Source organism: Notechis scutatus, chromosome 2 (assembly GCF_049901735.1).
Source record: "Notechis scutatus isolate UNSWTSFEM ecotype Mainland chromosome 2, rNotScu1.2, whole genome shotgun sequence".
NCBI lineage: Eukaryota > Metazoa > Chordata > Lepidosauria > Squamata > Elapidae > Notechis > Notechis scutatus.
In genome coordinates, this window is record NC_142010.1 from 6,044,764 (window position 1) to 6,061,149 (window position 16,386).

The following is a 16,386-nucleotide window of genomic DNA, read 5'->3' on the forward strand; positions in this document are numbered from 1 at the left end:
GCGAAATATTCAAAATCCCCTGTAAAATTGGCAGAGCAGAGAGGAAGCCGAACGATGCCCAGGATTTGAGCCGGCCACCTGGGACCTTTCCTCCCAGTTCAGAATGGATGCGGTCCTTTTGCAGCTCCAGCCCAGCCTGAGTCTTCACGGTTTGGTTTTGAGGGCCTGCCAGATCTGCGGTTGACGTGAGGGCAACCTCAGGCGATAGTGGAGGGGGACTGAAGCCATGCCGAAGCTTAGCGGCCTGGCCCACCCAGGCTTCCCTCAGTTCTTGCATGGCGAGGCCTTGTGGGAGTCAAAGCGTCTGGCTGGAGATCCGCTGGTTCCTTTTTGTTGTTGTTGTTGAAAAGCCGACAGCTGTGGGTGATATTTTCTGTCAGGGCCTGAAACCAGTTCCTGCCTTTGTCCTATTGTGAAAAGCCACCACGGTTCGTTCGCAAAGGCCTTTGCCGTGCTCCCTCTCTTGCCGGTGACGCCCTGCCCTGCCATTTCGCACCTCCCTCTCTTTCACACCCCAAATATCATGGCCTGGGGGGGGGGCTCTCTCTCTCCCTTTCTCCCTCCAGAACGCCCTGCCACCCCCTCCCCAAGCCCCCTGAGCGTGACAATGGGCCCATGTGTTTCCGTGGGGGGGTGAGGAATTCAAAGGGGGCGGAGGGGACAATGGGCCCCTGTCTGGGCCACTCGCCTCCTCGGCGGGACCAGGGTCGGAGGGCCATGACTCACGCCAGGGGATGAAATGCCAGGGGGCACGAGGGGGCTTTGCCAGGCTGCAGGGGTGTATGGAAGCCATCCAAGAGAGGTGGGGACTTGGCAGCATCAGTTCACACACATACACACACACACCCCACCACCATCCAAGCCAGCCTGAGCCGACAACTTCACCGCAGTCAGCAGCTTCTGCTCTGGAGTCTCCAGGCTGGCTGAGGATACGGAGAGCCACGGAAACAGGTAGCCGGTGCAAGAGGATCCGTGAGCGTGCGTGAGAGCGGCTGGGCAGCCTTTTAGGACACGGATCCTGATCACGCATGGATATGTATCACACTGCGAAGTGGGCAGGAAAAAAAAAATGTAAATATGCAGGGCGCTGCTCCTGTTTTAGGGATCTGAGTTGCAAATCTCTGGATCACCAGCAGGGGCAGCAACCTTTGAGTGCTCTGAGTGGCTGTGTGGTGGCACCCTCTAGGGGCCATCCAGAGTCTTGCAGTTCAGCCATAACTTGTTTTTTTCCTGCCCTCTCCGCTCTTTTGCCTTTAATGGGAGCTTGAGAACTTGAAACTGGGGCTACTTCTGGGCTGCAGAAGGGAAGACCCCCCCTCTCTTTCTGTCTCTGTCTCTCTGTCTCTCTGTCTCTCTCCCTCCCTCCCTCCCTCTCTCTCTCTCTCTCTGTGTGCGTGAGATGTCAGCATTTGGGTCATAAATCACGATGGCAAAACTTTGGGTCTATGTAGTAAGTAGGAAGGGGGAAATCTCAGCTGGTTGTGTTACGTGAATTTTGAGTAAGATCCTAACAGAGGAACTTGATGCTCTGTGTTGTCATCCAATTTCCTGGGTGTTTTGCAAATTGTGATACACACACACACACACACACACACACACACACCACTGCAGAGCTATGGTTTCTGGAGAAGTCAAAGGATGACTGAGAGGCCCTTCCGAATGGGGGGGGGGGGATTCCACAGAATCCTTTTCTGCTGGCTAAGCATTAGGGACTGGGCCAAAGAGACAGGAAATATAGATTTCAACCCCCTCCCCTTCTGTCTCTGTGTTGCCTTTGTCATATTTTATTGTTGTCTTGCTTAACCCTTTCTTCCTTCGCTCCCACAGGTCCTGGGCTCTGAAGGCTTTCCTGCCCGCTGGGAAATGGGGAGGCTAGCCACCATTCCCATTGTCCTGCTTTGTGGGAAATTCCTTGTTATATTCCTTCTCAGGGAAACGCTCGGACAGAGCAAGCAGCGAGAGGGGTAAGGCGATTTTTAGAAAGAAGGGAACTAAGTAATATCGAGCTCATACAGCAGCCAGAAGGTTCAATTGCACTAAGCAATTCCTCTTTGTTGTTCTCGGGAAGCATCTGAAAAAAAATTTATTTTTATGCCTTGAAAACAATCGAGAGAGACACGTTTGCGTAAAAACACACCACCCTGGCGTGAGTTAACCACTCGTTCGGCTGTGGTTGGCTGCTGTTGGACTTGGTGCCCCGTGCGAACTCAGCAGATGAAAGTAAAGATGCAAAAAAAAAAGGAAGTCCCTTGCTTTTGTCAGGAACTAGTGTCTGTGGAATTCATGGCCACAAGAATATCCTGAAGATTGTAACACTTAATTTAAAAAAAAAAAAAGATTCATCAAATAGAAGAAGGATGGATAATTCTTTTGTTGTTCTTTTTCTCTTCTCGTGGCAGAGCTCTTGCTAAATTCTTCAAATTCTTTTAAATAGAGGTAGTCCTCCAATTATGACCAGTCAGTTAACAAATATTGGAAGTTATGATGGACCTATCTGGGGGTCATGTGCCCATACTTTGGTGGCACGCAGCAGTGGGAGTGCAACCTGTTCCACTTCTGGTTTAATGATTGTGCATGCACCCATGGTGGGATTCAATTTTTTTTTTTACTACTGGTTCTGTGGGGGTGGCTTGGTGAGCGTGGCAGGGGAAGGATATTGTAAAATCTCCAGTCAGAGGTTGTATTTGCCGGTCCTCCGAACTACTCAATATTTCCGCTACCGGTTCTCCAGAACTGGTCAGAAGAACCTGCTGAATACCCACCTCTGGGAAGGTTACTGCAAAATCCCCATTCCCTCCCCACCCCACTAACCTGCTTTCCAGCTCCGTTCTCCTGTGCCGGGCAACCAAAGAAGACCCAGCCGATCAGCTGGGACTCAATGGGAGGCAGAGAAGAGATGGGGGCGGGGCCAGTCAGAGGTGGGATTTGCTGGTTCTCTGAACTACTCAAAATTTCCACTTCCGGTTCTCCAGAACCGGTCAGAACCTGCTGATCACCACCTCTGTCGTGCGCACCTAACGCGCATGTGCAGCTTTCCCCACACCAGCTGAGGCCTGTAGCACCAATCAACTGAGAGGATAAAGAAGAGAAAAGTGCAGGGGCGGGTGGCAGGGCCGATCCTGCGCTTTTCTCATCTTTTTCCTGTCATCTGATCCTCGGAAGCTTTCTTTTTTACGACTGGTTGGGCCGAACCAGTAGCCTACCACCACTGGTTGCATGGCAACCAGCCTCCATTTACCGCTGCTTGCGGTGTCCTGCAGTCACGTAATCACGTTTTATGACAGTTTTGATAAAAACTGCCTTTTTTACTTCTGATTTGGGCCAAACCGCGCTCATGACAAACCGTTAGTTTGCTTAACGACCGTGTTGTTTGCTTAACTGCGGTGATTCATTTAGCGACCGCCACAAAAAAAAGCTCCTAAAATCAAGTCAGTTATTTGACCACTTTACAGTTATCATGAGTTACGACCTTGATGAACAGGCTCCATTACGGTCCTAACTTGAGGACTCCCTGTCAGATCCATGTATCTGTCATTTCTTCCCTGTAGTAGTGATAATTGTTAACTTTACAATCCGTTGAGTTTTTTTCTTGGCAAGGTTTTTGGAAGTGGTTTGGCCCTCGCCTTCTTCCTACAGCTGTAAGAGTGGTTGGCCACTAAGTTACTTTGTGCCTAAAGGCAAGATTTGAACTCATAATCTCCCACTGTTCAATCTAGCAACTTGGAACATTGCTGTACGCATTCCGGCTCTCATAATAGTGACCATTTTTTAAATTAATGATTGATTCTGTGGCATCAGATGATAGACCTTGTCTCAGAAACCCAGGTGGTCCTCGACTTACGACCACAGTTGAGCCCAAAATTATTTGTTAAGTGAATTTTGCCCCATTTTACGACCATTTTTGCCACGGTTGCTAAGTGAATCGCTGCAGTTGTTAAGTTAGTAACACGGTTGTTAAATGAATCTGGCTTCCCCATTGACTTTGCTTGTCAGAAGGTTGGCAAAAGGTCATCATATGAACCCCCCCGGGACACTGTAACCATCATAAATATGAGTCGGTTGCCAAGTGTCTGAATTTTGATCATGTAACCATGGGGATGCTGTAATGGTCATAAATGTGAGACACAGTCATAAGTAACTTTTTTCAGTGCTGTTGTAACTTCAAACAGTCACTAAGTGAACTGTTGTAAGTCGAGGACTAGCTGTAGTAACGTTACTCATGGAAACTGCTTTATATTACTTTGCTCCCCGAGCAGGTAACTATTTAAAGGTAGAAAAAAATTCTGCTAAAAAAAAACGTTAGTTCTCTGTTGACTATTGTTCCCAACTACTAATCGGACTTTATATTAGCACATCTGATACTCATAGAGGAACAGCAATATTTATTTCTCTGGTATGGAATTTTCACTTAGAATAAATGTAGTTAGAAGGACATAAATTGCAAATTGCTATGAAAAAGTAAATCGAAGCAACTGGGTATTAAAAAGAGAACAGCCCAAATCGAGACAGCTGGTTTGCCTAAAGTTGAAAACGGATTTTTCCCCACCTCTTCAAGAGACTTTAATAAACATTACATGAGGTAAATAATTGTTTCTATTCAACCTCATTTCTGTGGCAAATAGAACTAACGTCAACTCGTACAATATTCCTATGCCTGTTTTAGCAGTTGCCATTTTAAAAAGTGTGGGGGGGGGGAGAGAAGGAAATCTGGAAGAGCAGTTTGAAAGAGAAAGTACATTCCAACTCTTATCTTTAAAAGATTGTAACTGAAATACCAGAGTTTTTGCCCGCAAATATATTTAATTGGATGACACCCAGCCTGTTATGGTGCTCAATTGGAGAATCTGATTTATGAGACACCCGGGGGGTGGGGAACAGGGTCACAGGGGACTGCAAATTACGTATGCCAGAGTTGGCTTCATACAGGGCAGTGCCGGTAGGTTGCCTCAATTAAATCCTTTGAAGTTTTTTGAAGTTTGGCTCGAGAATCATGATTTAATAGGGCGATTGCTGGAATCCTGACAACTACAGTATTTTTTATTTACCTCATCTATCTATGAACATAACCTTTTAAACCTGTTGGACTAAATATGAGCAGAAGAACAACGCAAAACCTTTCTCACATAAAACCATCATTTCTTGAGAGCTTGTCATCTCTTACCTGCCAAAGCAAAGGGTTTCCTGTCCCTGGAGATTGTCAAGAACAGATTGGACAGCCATTTTGTCCAAAATGGTATAAGGTTCTCCTGCTTGAGCAGGGGGTTGGACTAGAAGACCTCCAAGGTCCCTTCCACCTCTGTTATTCTGTATTATGGATTATTATTATGTATTATTATGGACCCCTAGATTTAACCACCTTTGGAAAAAATGTGTGTGGAGATTCTCAGTCATCCAAGTTATGGTTGTCCCAAAGGTGCTTTTTCAAGAGGCAACTGGACTTCCTCTGTTTTTCCTTGAAGACGTTTCACTTCTCATCCAAGAAGCTTCATCAGTTCTGACTGGATGGTGGGAGTGAGGGATGGAAGGATTATATCTGTAAGTCCTGCACACAGGTATGATGGTTGGGGAAGAATCCTTCCACCACCACCTCTCCCTTATTCAGTCAGAACTGAAGAAGATTCTTGGATGAGAAGTGAAACGTTTCTCCTCAAAGAGAAAACCTTTTGAAAAAGCACCATCAGAAAAAAGATTCCTGATGTTGTTTTTGGACTTGAAAAGCCTCTAGAAGGAGCGAGAGATACTTTGAATAGGGAAGCTCTCCACAGAGTTTTTTTTTCCCCCTCTTCTTTCTGTACCTGCTTTTTCTCCGCTCCAAACCACACACCTGAACTCAGAGCTTCCCTTTTCCCAGGTGATGTGGGAAAGAGAAAATGAATAATTGCTAGAGGGAGAGAATTCAGAGGAGAGGGTAGTAGGTTTGGTGTTTGTTGGATCAAGTCAGGGTTGACTCCTGGAGGCCGTGTGGACCAGTGGTGGGATTCAAATCTTTTCATTACCTGTTCTGTGGGCGTGGCTTGGTGGGCGTGGTGTGGCTTGGTGGGCATGGCGGGGGAAGGTTACTGTAAAATCCCCATTCCCTCACCACTCCACTAACCTGCTTTCCAGCTCCATTCTCCTGTGCAGGGCAACTGAAGGAGACCCAGCCGATCAGCTGGGACTCAATGGGAGGCAGAGAATAGATGGGGGCGGGGCCAGTCAGAGGTGGCATTTGCCGGTTCTCCGAACTACTCAAAATTTCCGCTACCGGTTCTCCAGAACGGGTCAGAACCTGCTGAATACCACCTCTGGTGTGGACCAGTCCCTGAAGTTTTCTTGGCCAGGTTTCAGAGGGCTAAGAGGAGACTGACTGACCTAAGATCACACAGGCGGCGTTGGGCCTAAGGCAGGACTAGAACTCACAATCCCCTGGTTTCTAGCCTGGAGCCTTCACCACTCTATCAGACTGGCTCCATGAAGAATTCAGCCAAGGTAAAACGTTCTCCTGATGCTCTAGTTTTTTTTCCCTCACCAATTCTGTATGGATTAAAAAAAACAGAAACCTGCTTTTTCAGTGTCCTTTCATTTCTACCCGCAGCCGAGTGTGCGCCCGGAATATGTTGAGAATCCCCTTAGCCTACAACGAGACGTACGCCAAGCCCCAACACCAGCCATATTTGACGCTGTGTCCAGGACCTCGCGTGTGCAGTTCTTACAGGTATGATCAAAGTTTTACTCAGACGAGGAGCCAGGAAGGATCTGTGGGTCCTATCATTGTGGCAGAGGAGAGGGAGAACTACAACAGGCTAGCTTGGTGGCTCAACAGTGAGACACTGATGAAGTGGGCACAGTGGCGCCTGCCTTTTCTGCATTGCCTGTGTGTGTACATCTTCCTTCCCCTGTCCTTACCACTTTCTATAGACGGACGACCGAGAACATCCTGGTCATATGGCATTACTGTCTGGTTTGGAAGCATTATTGCTTCAGACAGGAAGGCGGTGCAGAGAGTGGTGAGGACTGCAGAAAATATTATTGGTAGTTCTCTTCCTTCTATCCAGAACACGGCATATAGGTGGATGCTTGAGCAGGGTGTGCACGGCGCAGGATTGTCTGGGACGCTACACATCCTCTTCACCACCTGTTTTCCTTGCTACCTTCGTGGTATCTCAAGCAGAATATCAAGATTCAGTCACAGTTTTGTTCCATGTAGCATCCACCTTTGTGAACGCTCAAGTTTTCTCTTTCCACTATGTACAGTATTTGAAATGTTTTACAGAGATTTTTTGTTGGGTGGTTTGTTTAGAGAGAAAGAGATAGATAGATAGATAGATAGATAGATAGATAGATAGATAGATAGATAGATAGATAGATAGATAGATAGATAGATAGATAGATAGATGTAGATATGTAGATATGTAGATATGTAGATGGCATGTTTATACATGTGTTACTGATATATACTTTCTTTTGAAAGCAGGCAACAGAATTTCATTTTGAATGTGGGCCAGTGTGTTCCCAGTAAAAAATGACAATAAAGGTTATCTTATCTAACATGGCATTCCTATTTAATGCCATTTTTTTAGATCAGCTCCCCCAATGCTTGTCAAGTCTAGGTGTTGTGTTCTACCATTCCCACATAATACTTCCAATTGTAACTGGATTTTGGGGGGTTTAGAGAGGAAGCACTCCAAAGCAGCAACGAATAGATTGCAAGAGCTGTGCAACATTTAGTAATGCTAAAAAGAAGTTTTGGAGTGTGCAGGATTGTGTTTCAGATTGCCAAGGAAAGCAATTTTGTCAAGCAAGCTCTGTTGTTGTTCTGCCTCTGCTTCTGTTTTGTGTCTGATGTAATAATTGCAGCCTTTTTTTTCAAACATGATTACTTTAGAGCAGTGATGGCTAACCTTTCCAAGTGCTCTGAGCGCAGATATGTGCGTGCATCTCCAAAATGCAATGCACGCGCACTCTGCACATACACCTCACCCCCATATGCGTGTCCCACACATGCACATGTGACCCCTGCGTGTGCGAAGCAGAGACCCAAGGACCAGCTGGCTGGCGGGAGGTGTGCATGAGCATGCACAGCGGAGCTGAGCTGGGGCAATGGCTCGCGTGCCCAGAGAGAGGGCTCTGCGTGCCACCTCTGGCACGTGGGCCATAGGTTCACCATCACTACTTTAGAGGCATATATATGATCATTTGGATGTACGGGCATCCCTCGACTTACAAGCACCATTGAGCCCAAAATTCCCGTTGCTAAGCAAGACAGTTGTGAAGTGAATCACTGCAGTTGTTAAGTTGGTAACATGGTTGTAAAATGAATCTGGCTAATCCATGGATGTTGCTTGTCAGAAGGTTGCAAAAGGTGATCCCATGGGATCCTGCGATGATCGTAAGTGTGAAAAAAAAGTCATGTCAGTTTTTCCAGTGCTGTTGATCAGTAAACAAAAGGTTGTAAGTCAAGGACTAACCTGTAATAAATGCCGCTTATACGATTGTTTAAGACAGCGGTCCCCAACCTTTGCAGCTTGGTGGCTCGATTGGTGGGGAAGAGGAGAACTGGGCTGTGCCAGTACTGGGAGGGCATGCGCAGCTCAACTCACACAAGTGGTGGGCCATGCATGCACATGCAGCTTGACTAGTTGAACTGCATGCAGGGGTGGGATTCTACCAGTTCGCACCTATTCGCTAGAACCGGTTGTTAACACTCTAAGTAGTTCGGAGAACCAGTTGTTAGAAGAAATTACTGGCCTAATCCTGTAAGGAAGGCAGGAAGGAAACATTCTGGTGTTGCTTACAGAAACTGCCTCTCCGTTAACCCTTATTACATTCTTGGCAGGACTAGACTTCCTGTCTCAGGAACTTCTCTGGAATTTTTTTCCCCTCCTTTGCTGGTACTTTGCTTGTGTGGAGTGACCATTCAAAGTTACAATGGCACTGAAAAAAGTGACTTATGACCATTTTCCACACTTACAACTGTTGCAGCATCCCCACAGTCTTGAGAGGCCAGGCAAGGAGATGCGTGCCTCGATGTGAGTGATATTGAGTTGGCCACATCCCACCCCTGCTTCTGACTATTGCAGTGTCCCAGCAGAAACACGTGTCCACCCTGAAGCCATTTTGGAGCGTCCAATCCCAATGATGGTCATAAGTTGAGGACTGCCTGTAATTAGCAGCTTTGGGGCTTCCTTTGCTGTAAGTGTTCCTGTGCGGGAACGTAGAATAAATTTACAGAAAATAGATGGGGTTATTTGAGGTTCCACCTACTCTGCTCAGGAGAATGAACATGGCTTCTCTTCTGTAGGACCACCTACCGGGTAGCCACGCGACAGGTGCGGAAGGAGATCTTACAGGCCCATATCATTTGCTGCCCAGGATGGAAGAAACGTCACCTGGGGGACACAAAGTGCGAGGAAGGTGAGCGATCAAATCCCTGTAGAACAATTTCTGATGGACTTTCTACATGCTAAATACAATAACAGATGGTTAACAGAGGGATTTGAAGATGAGTGGAATGCTTAGTTTAACCTATTGACTGCTCTTTCTTCTTTATATCTCTATCTACCATACCTGTCAACCTATCAGCCACTCTCTCTCTCTCTCTCTCTCTCTCTCTCATCATCATCATCATCTATCTATCTATCATCTGTAGGCCTTTCTTTCTTTTCTTCTTTTCTTTTTTCTTTCTATTATCTATCTATCTATCATCTATATATCTATAGCCCTTTCTTTTCTTTCTTTTTTCTTTCTATCATCTATCTATTTATCATCTATCATCTATCTATATCATCTATCTATATCTATCTGCCTGCCTGCCTGCCTTCCTGCCTATCTATCTATTTTATCTATCATCTATCTAATCTATCTATCTATCTATCTATCTATCTATCTATCATCTATCTATCTATCTATCTATCTATCTATCTATCTATCTATCTATCTATCTAATATAATATAATATAATATAATATAATATAATATAATATAATATAATATAATATAATATAATATAATATAATCTATCATCTATCTAATATAATCTATCTATCTATCTATCTATCTATCTATCTATCTATCTATCATAATATAATATAATCTATCATCTATCTAATCTAATCATCTATAATCTAATCTATCATCTATCTATCTATCTATCTATTTATCTATCTATCTATCTATCTATATAATATAATATAATATAATCTATCATCTATCTAATATAATCTATCTATCTATCATCTATCTATCTATCTATCTATCTATCTATCTATCTATCTATCTATCTATCTATCTAATATAATATAATATAATCTATCATCTATCTAATCTAATCATCTATAATCTAATCTATCATCTATCTATCTATCTATCTATCTATCTATCTATCTATCTATCTATCATCTATCTATCTAATATAATATAATCTATCATCTATCTAATCTAATCATCTATAATCTAATCTATCATCTATAATCTAATCTATCATCTATCTATCTATCTATCTATCTATCTATCTATCATCTATCTATCTATCTATCTATCTATCTATCTATCTAATATAATATAATATAATATAATCTATCATCTATCTATCTATCTATCTATCTATCTATCTATCTCTCTATCATAATATAATATAATCTATCATCTATCTAATCTAATCATCTATAATCTAATCTATCATCTATCTATCTATCTATCTATCTATCTATCTATCTATCTATCTAATATAATATAATATAATCTATCATCTATCTAATATAATCTATCTATCTATCATTTATCTATCTATCTATCTATCTATCTATCTATCTATCTAATATAATATAATCTATCATCTATCTAATCTAATCATCTATAATCTAATCTATCATCTATCTATCTATCTATCTATCTATCTATCATCTATCTATCATCTATCTATCTATCTAATATAATCTATCATCTATCTAATATAATATAATCTATCTATCTATCAATATAATATAATATAATATAATATAATATAATATAATATAATATAATATAATATAATATAATATAATATAATATAATATAATATAATATAATATAATCTATCATCTATCTAATCTAATCATCTATAATCTAATCTATCATCTATCTATCTATCTATCTATCTATCATCTATCTATCTATCTAATATAATCTATCATCTATCTAATATAATATAATCTATCTATCAATATAATATAATATAATATAATATAATATAATATAATATAATATAATATAATATAATATAATATAATATAATATAATATAATATAATATAATATAATATAATATAATATAATAATATAATATAATATAATATAATATAATATAATATAATATAATATAATAATATAATATAATATAATATAATATAATATAATATAATATAATATAATATAATATAATATAATATAATATAATATAATATAATATAATATAATATAATATAATAATATAATATAATATAATATAATATAATATAATCTATCATCTATCTAATCTATCATCTATATAATGTAAAAGGGGAGGACAAATTATTGTTTTTTTCTTTTTTTCAGCAACAAGCTGGGTAGATTCTATATGTTAAATCTTAAAATTTATTTAGTATTTAGATGACTTTCTCCTCTTTCTTGGTAGACCAATTTTATTGTTATTGTTGTTTGTTAGTGCTAGATATATATGTTTTTGTTTTATTTTGCTTTGTTTGCTTTTCTGGTTTGTATTTTACCTTTGATGATAAAAAAAGAAAGAGATACCTAAAAACAAAAAAGAACGATTTCCAATGTACCATTAGGGAGGAATAAAGAAACTCTTTCTGTGCTGGCTCTGATAGCAGCTACTATCCAAGCTTTTAACAGTGGCCATTGCCAGCTAAATAAAGGGGAATATTTGTAGCTCTGGGTTGTAAGGAAGGGTCCTTGGTGCTCTCTGAGCTGGGTTGTTTTCCTGCTGGTGTTTCATTACTCAAACTAGGTAACATCATCAGTGCTAGTTATCTAATCGAGACTAAGAACCTCTTAATTGCACTAAGAACCTCTCATTTCCAAGATCAGCTTGGAACCGAAGTGGAGTAAAAATATAATTTTACCTGGAAAGCAACTGGCTGAGCTTTCACTCCTGAATTTGGTGAACAAAGCTTTAAGGCACTTGCTGGGGGTGGATGTACAGGTAGTCCTTGGCTTACGACCATAATTGAGCCCAACATTTCTGTTGCTAAGCGAAACATTTGTTAAGTGAATCTTCCCCCTTTTACAACCTTTCTTGCCCCAGTCGCTAAGTGAATCACTGCACTTGTTAAATGCAAGAGCCGTGGTGGCGCAGTGGTTAGAGTGCAGTACTAAAGGCTTACTTCTGCTGACTGCCGGCTGCCTGTAATTTGGCAGTTCGAATCTCACCAGGCTCAAGGTTGACTCAGCCTTCCATCCTTCCGAGGTGGGTAAAATGAGGAGCCAGATTGTTGGAGCCAATAGGCTGACTCTGTAAACCGCTTAGAGAGGGCTGTGAAGCACTGTGAAGCAGTATTTATTGAATTTATTGAGCCGCCCATGGCAACTTGAGGCAACTTACAGAATGTAAAACCGTATTTAAAATTAAAAATAAAAAATAAAAACTAACAAAAGGAATCAAATAAATTCATAAACTACAATAGAACAAAATCTGGAAAAAAATTAAATAAAAAAATCACCCACCAACTCCCACTCCCTGCCCCGACGACAGCAGATCACATGATCTATATTATATTTGTGTGTGTGTGTGTGTGTGTGTGTGTGTAAAGAGAGACAGACATCCCGCTCTCTGGAACTAAAAATTTATATTGTTCACTAAGCTTACATTAGACTCTGCTAACATCGTCAGAGTTAGCAAACAACCATTAAGCCTTTCTATAACATTAACCAATGGCCATTGTGCGCATGATTTTCACAGCAAGAAGGGCTTCCCATCACACATCACAAGCAAAGCAACAAATGAATCTAGTAGACAAACCAAAGGGCCCTTTAAGACGGAAGTCCATTGGAAAGAGGGAGGGAACTAGAGAGAATGCTGTCAAAGTCATGCGCACAATGGCCATTGGTTAATGTTATATGAAGGCACATATCTCCTTAATGGTTTGTTTTACACTCTGACGATGTTAGCACAGGCTAACAGAAACTTAGTGAACAATATAAATTTTTAGTTCCAGAGATCGGGATGTGTATACATACATACATACATACATACATACATACATACATACATACATACATACATACCCTGTTTCTCCAACAATACGGCCTCCCCCAATAGGAAGTCCCAGCATGTTTTATAGGCATGAAATGAAATTAAGCCCCTCCCCCCAAATTAAGGCCTATATTAAAACATGCGAAATGGGGGGGAATGGTGGGGGGGCTTGCCGTTAGGAAGTACTTTTGTTGCACACCCGGATATGGTGCTGCCTGCGTTGACCCCGATACGAAGTGCCCCACCAACGCCGAGGTCAACATCCAAGCCGTCGCTGCCCGCCCGCCCGAAGATGCAAGGGGGGGGGGAATTAAGTCACCCCCCGAAAAGACGGCCTAGCCATTTTTTCGGGGCTCAAAAAAAAAAAAAAAGACCCGGCCTTATTATATGAGAAACACGGTATATGCATACACACACACACATATGTACTCCGATCTCTGGAACTAAAACTTATATTGTCAACTGTTGTGTATGTATGTATGTATGTATGTGTGTGTGTGTGTGTGTGTGTGTGTGTGTATATATATATATATATATATATATATATATATATATATATATATATATATATATATATATATATATATATATATATATATATATGTTATGTCCCACCTTCTAAAATAAACAGTTAAGGCTGAAAGCAGCAGTCCTTGTAAAGAAAGGCAGCAAACAGGAAAATGTTATGTCCCACCTTTTAAAGTAAACAGATAAGGCTGAAAGCAACAGTCCTTGTAAAGAAAGGCAGCAAACAGGAATTTTCACAGATAGCTCCAATAAGTAAAAGTTCCAACGAACTAAATCCAAGACTCAACAAGATTCTTCAGATCAAAATCCTTCACAAAATAATTCCAATAAGTAGAAGTTCCAACGAATTAAATCCAAATCCCAACAAGATATTTCAGATCAAAATCCTCCAAACTGTGCTCTTCAGTTCTCCTTGCAAATAGACACTTTGTTCCGGACAAAGTGCAAAGTCATATCTCTCCCTTTATAGAGTAACTAATTAGTCTAATTGCTGGTCTGCTCTCCTACTGTATCCTCGTTGGTTCCTCCTTGTCAGGAGACGTCTTGTCCTGACATCTACCCAGCAATCATCCAAATTATCATCTTCTTCACCTGAAGATATCATTGGTTCCTCATTATCACCCGTTCCCGGCTGACCACCTAATTGAAGGGTGGAGGAGTTTGAAGGTTCAAGCCGATCTTGCAAATCAAATGCATTCATCTCCTCCTCATCGTTAGAACTTGCTGATTCATATAAGTCCTCCTCGCTGGAGCTGTCATTCAAAAAACCTGTAGCAGATGCCGGAATCACAACACTATCCCTCACCGCAGGGCCTTCCCCGGGTCTGGCGATCCGGATGCGGTTTCAAGGGAAGTGTGCATGAAAGTCTCGAAGCAGATCCGAAGCATGAAGTGTAGACGCATCCGTCCAGGAACAAACCTCCGAGTCATCTACCCTCCTCCTGACCAAATACTGGAAGCGACCTTTGAGCCAACGGGAATCAAGGGCGTCGACCACCGTATCGTCAACAGCAGGCTCCTCAGAAGGCAATGATAACGGACCCGGTTCAGCAGAATCACGTAATCGACAAACAGAAGAATCAGGAATCAAAAGAGATCGATGAAAGACGGGTGAATACGCATGGATCGTGGCAAAGTGAGGCGGTATGCCACGGGATTAATAACTGCCTCAATCGGGAACGGACCAATAAACCGATGATCAAGTTTTCTAATAGGGCGATCGACCTTCAGATGTTTTGTAGATAGCCACACTTTATCACCCACAACTAACGGAGGTGTATCTCGACGGGACCGATCTGCAAACCGCTTATAATCTTCTTTTGCCTTGTTCAGTTGTTGTATCAGTAGACGGCGAACTGCGTGTAGTTCTTCCAAAAACTCTCGGGTCTCAGGAACCGGGAATCCATCATAGTTAATGGGAAGAAACGCGGATGATAACCCATATTTGCAAAAAATGGCGTGACACGGGTGGAGGTATGCTGCGAGTTGTTAAACGCGAATTCTGCTAACGGAGGTATTTCACCCAATCGTTTTGTCGCAAATTAACAAAACATCTCAAATATTGAGTAAGAATCCCAATCACCTTCTCCGTCCCGCCATCAGTTTCGGATGGTGCGCTGACGCTAAACATACTTTCACTTGCAAAGCCGCCATTAACTGTTTCCAAAATTCTGCCGTAAACTGGACCCCACGATCAGAAACCACTCTATCAGGCAGTCCATGTAGACGGAAGATATGTTGCAAAAATAACTGAGCCGTAGTGCGGGACGATGGTAATTTCCGACAGTGAATGAAATGGGCCATTTTAGTCAACATATCCACTACCACAAGCACTGTTGTGAACCCCGATGAAGATGGTAAATGTGTCAGAAAGTCCATAGAGATCGCTCCCCATGGTCTACTTGGAGTCGGCAAGCATTGCAAAAGTCCAGGAGGTGCACGGATGCTGCTTTCGCTTGCCTACATTGAACGCAAGAAGCGACGTAAGAAGACACATCATGACGAACTCGAGGCCACCAAAAAGTCCGAGTGACCAAATGCAAGGTCTTGTGTAATCCAAAATGACCAGCGCTGGGTTATCATGACATTGTGTCATGATGAGAGCCCTCAACGGTCTGGTAGGCACATATAATAAACCCCGATATCGAAGCAGATCGTCTTCAAAAGACCATGGAGAAGTTGGGCCAATGTCCTCCCGTCTCTGCTGCGTCCCACGCATCCAAACGTTGCGCCTCTCGTAGTTGGGCCCGTAAATCTACCGGTTCCTGCAGTACGGCTAGAGATTCCGGTGGTAACACTGTCCGTAAAGGAAGAGGATCTTCGGCACAAGTATACTCCGGTTTCGAGATAATGCATCCGCCCTCCGGTTCTGACCACTTGGAACGTAAGTAACCGAGAAATTAAATCTGGCAAAAAATAACGACCAACGAATCTGCCTTTGATTCAATTTCCTAGCCGTGGTCAAATGTTCCAGGTTCCTATGATCTGTCCGAACCTCCACCTTGTGTCGAGCTCCTCCAAATGATGTCTCCAAGTCTCAAAAGCAACCTTAATAGCTAACAACTCTTTTTCCCAAATGGTATAGTTGCGTTCCGAAGCTGTAAGCTTCCTAGAATAATAATCGCAAGGAAACAAAAGAGCGCCATCCTC

The 16,386-nt window shown here is 42.1% G+C and overlaps 1 protein-coding gene across 2 annotated transcripts in view; it reads left to right on the plus strand.

Moving 5' to 3' along the window:
• The first annotated feature begins 686 nt into the window (after positions 1–686).
• EGFL8 (EGF like domain multiple 8) overlaps positions 687–16,386 on the plus strand; it is a 39,040-nt gene continuing 23,340 nt past the window's right edge. The window contains exons 1-4 of one of the 2 annotated variants that reach the window (XM_026686872.2): positions 687–951; positions 1,828–1,964; positions 6,575–6,694; positions 9,281–9,393. In XM_026686872.2, coding sequence (XP_026542657.1) covers positions 1,864–1,964; positions 6,575–6,694; positions 9,281–9,393 — 334 coding nt within the window. In that variant the 5' untranslated portion in view covers positions 687–951; positions 1,828–1,863. The remainder of the gene's footprint in view (positions 952–1,827; positions 1,965–6,574; positions 6,695–9,280; positions 9,394–16,386) is intronic. The other variant, XM_087953310.1, reaches the window with a different exon arrangement.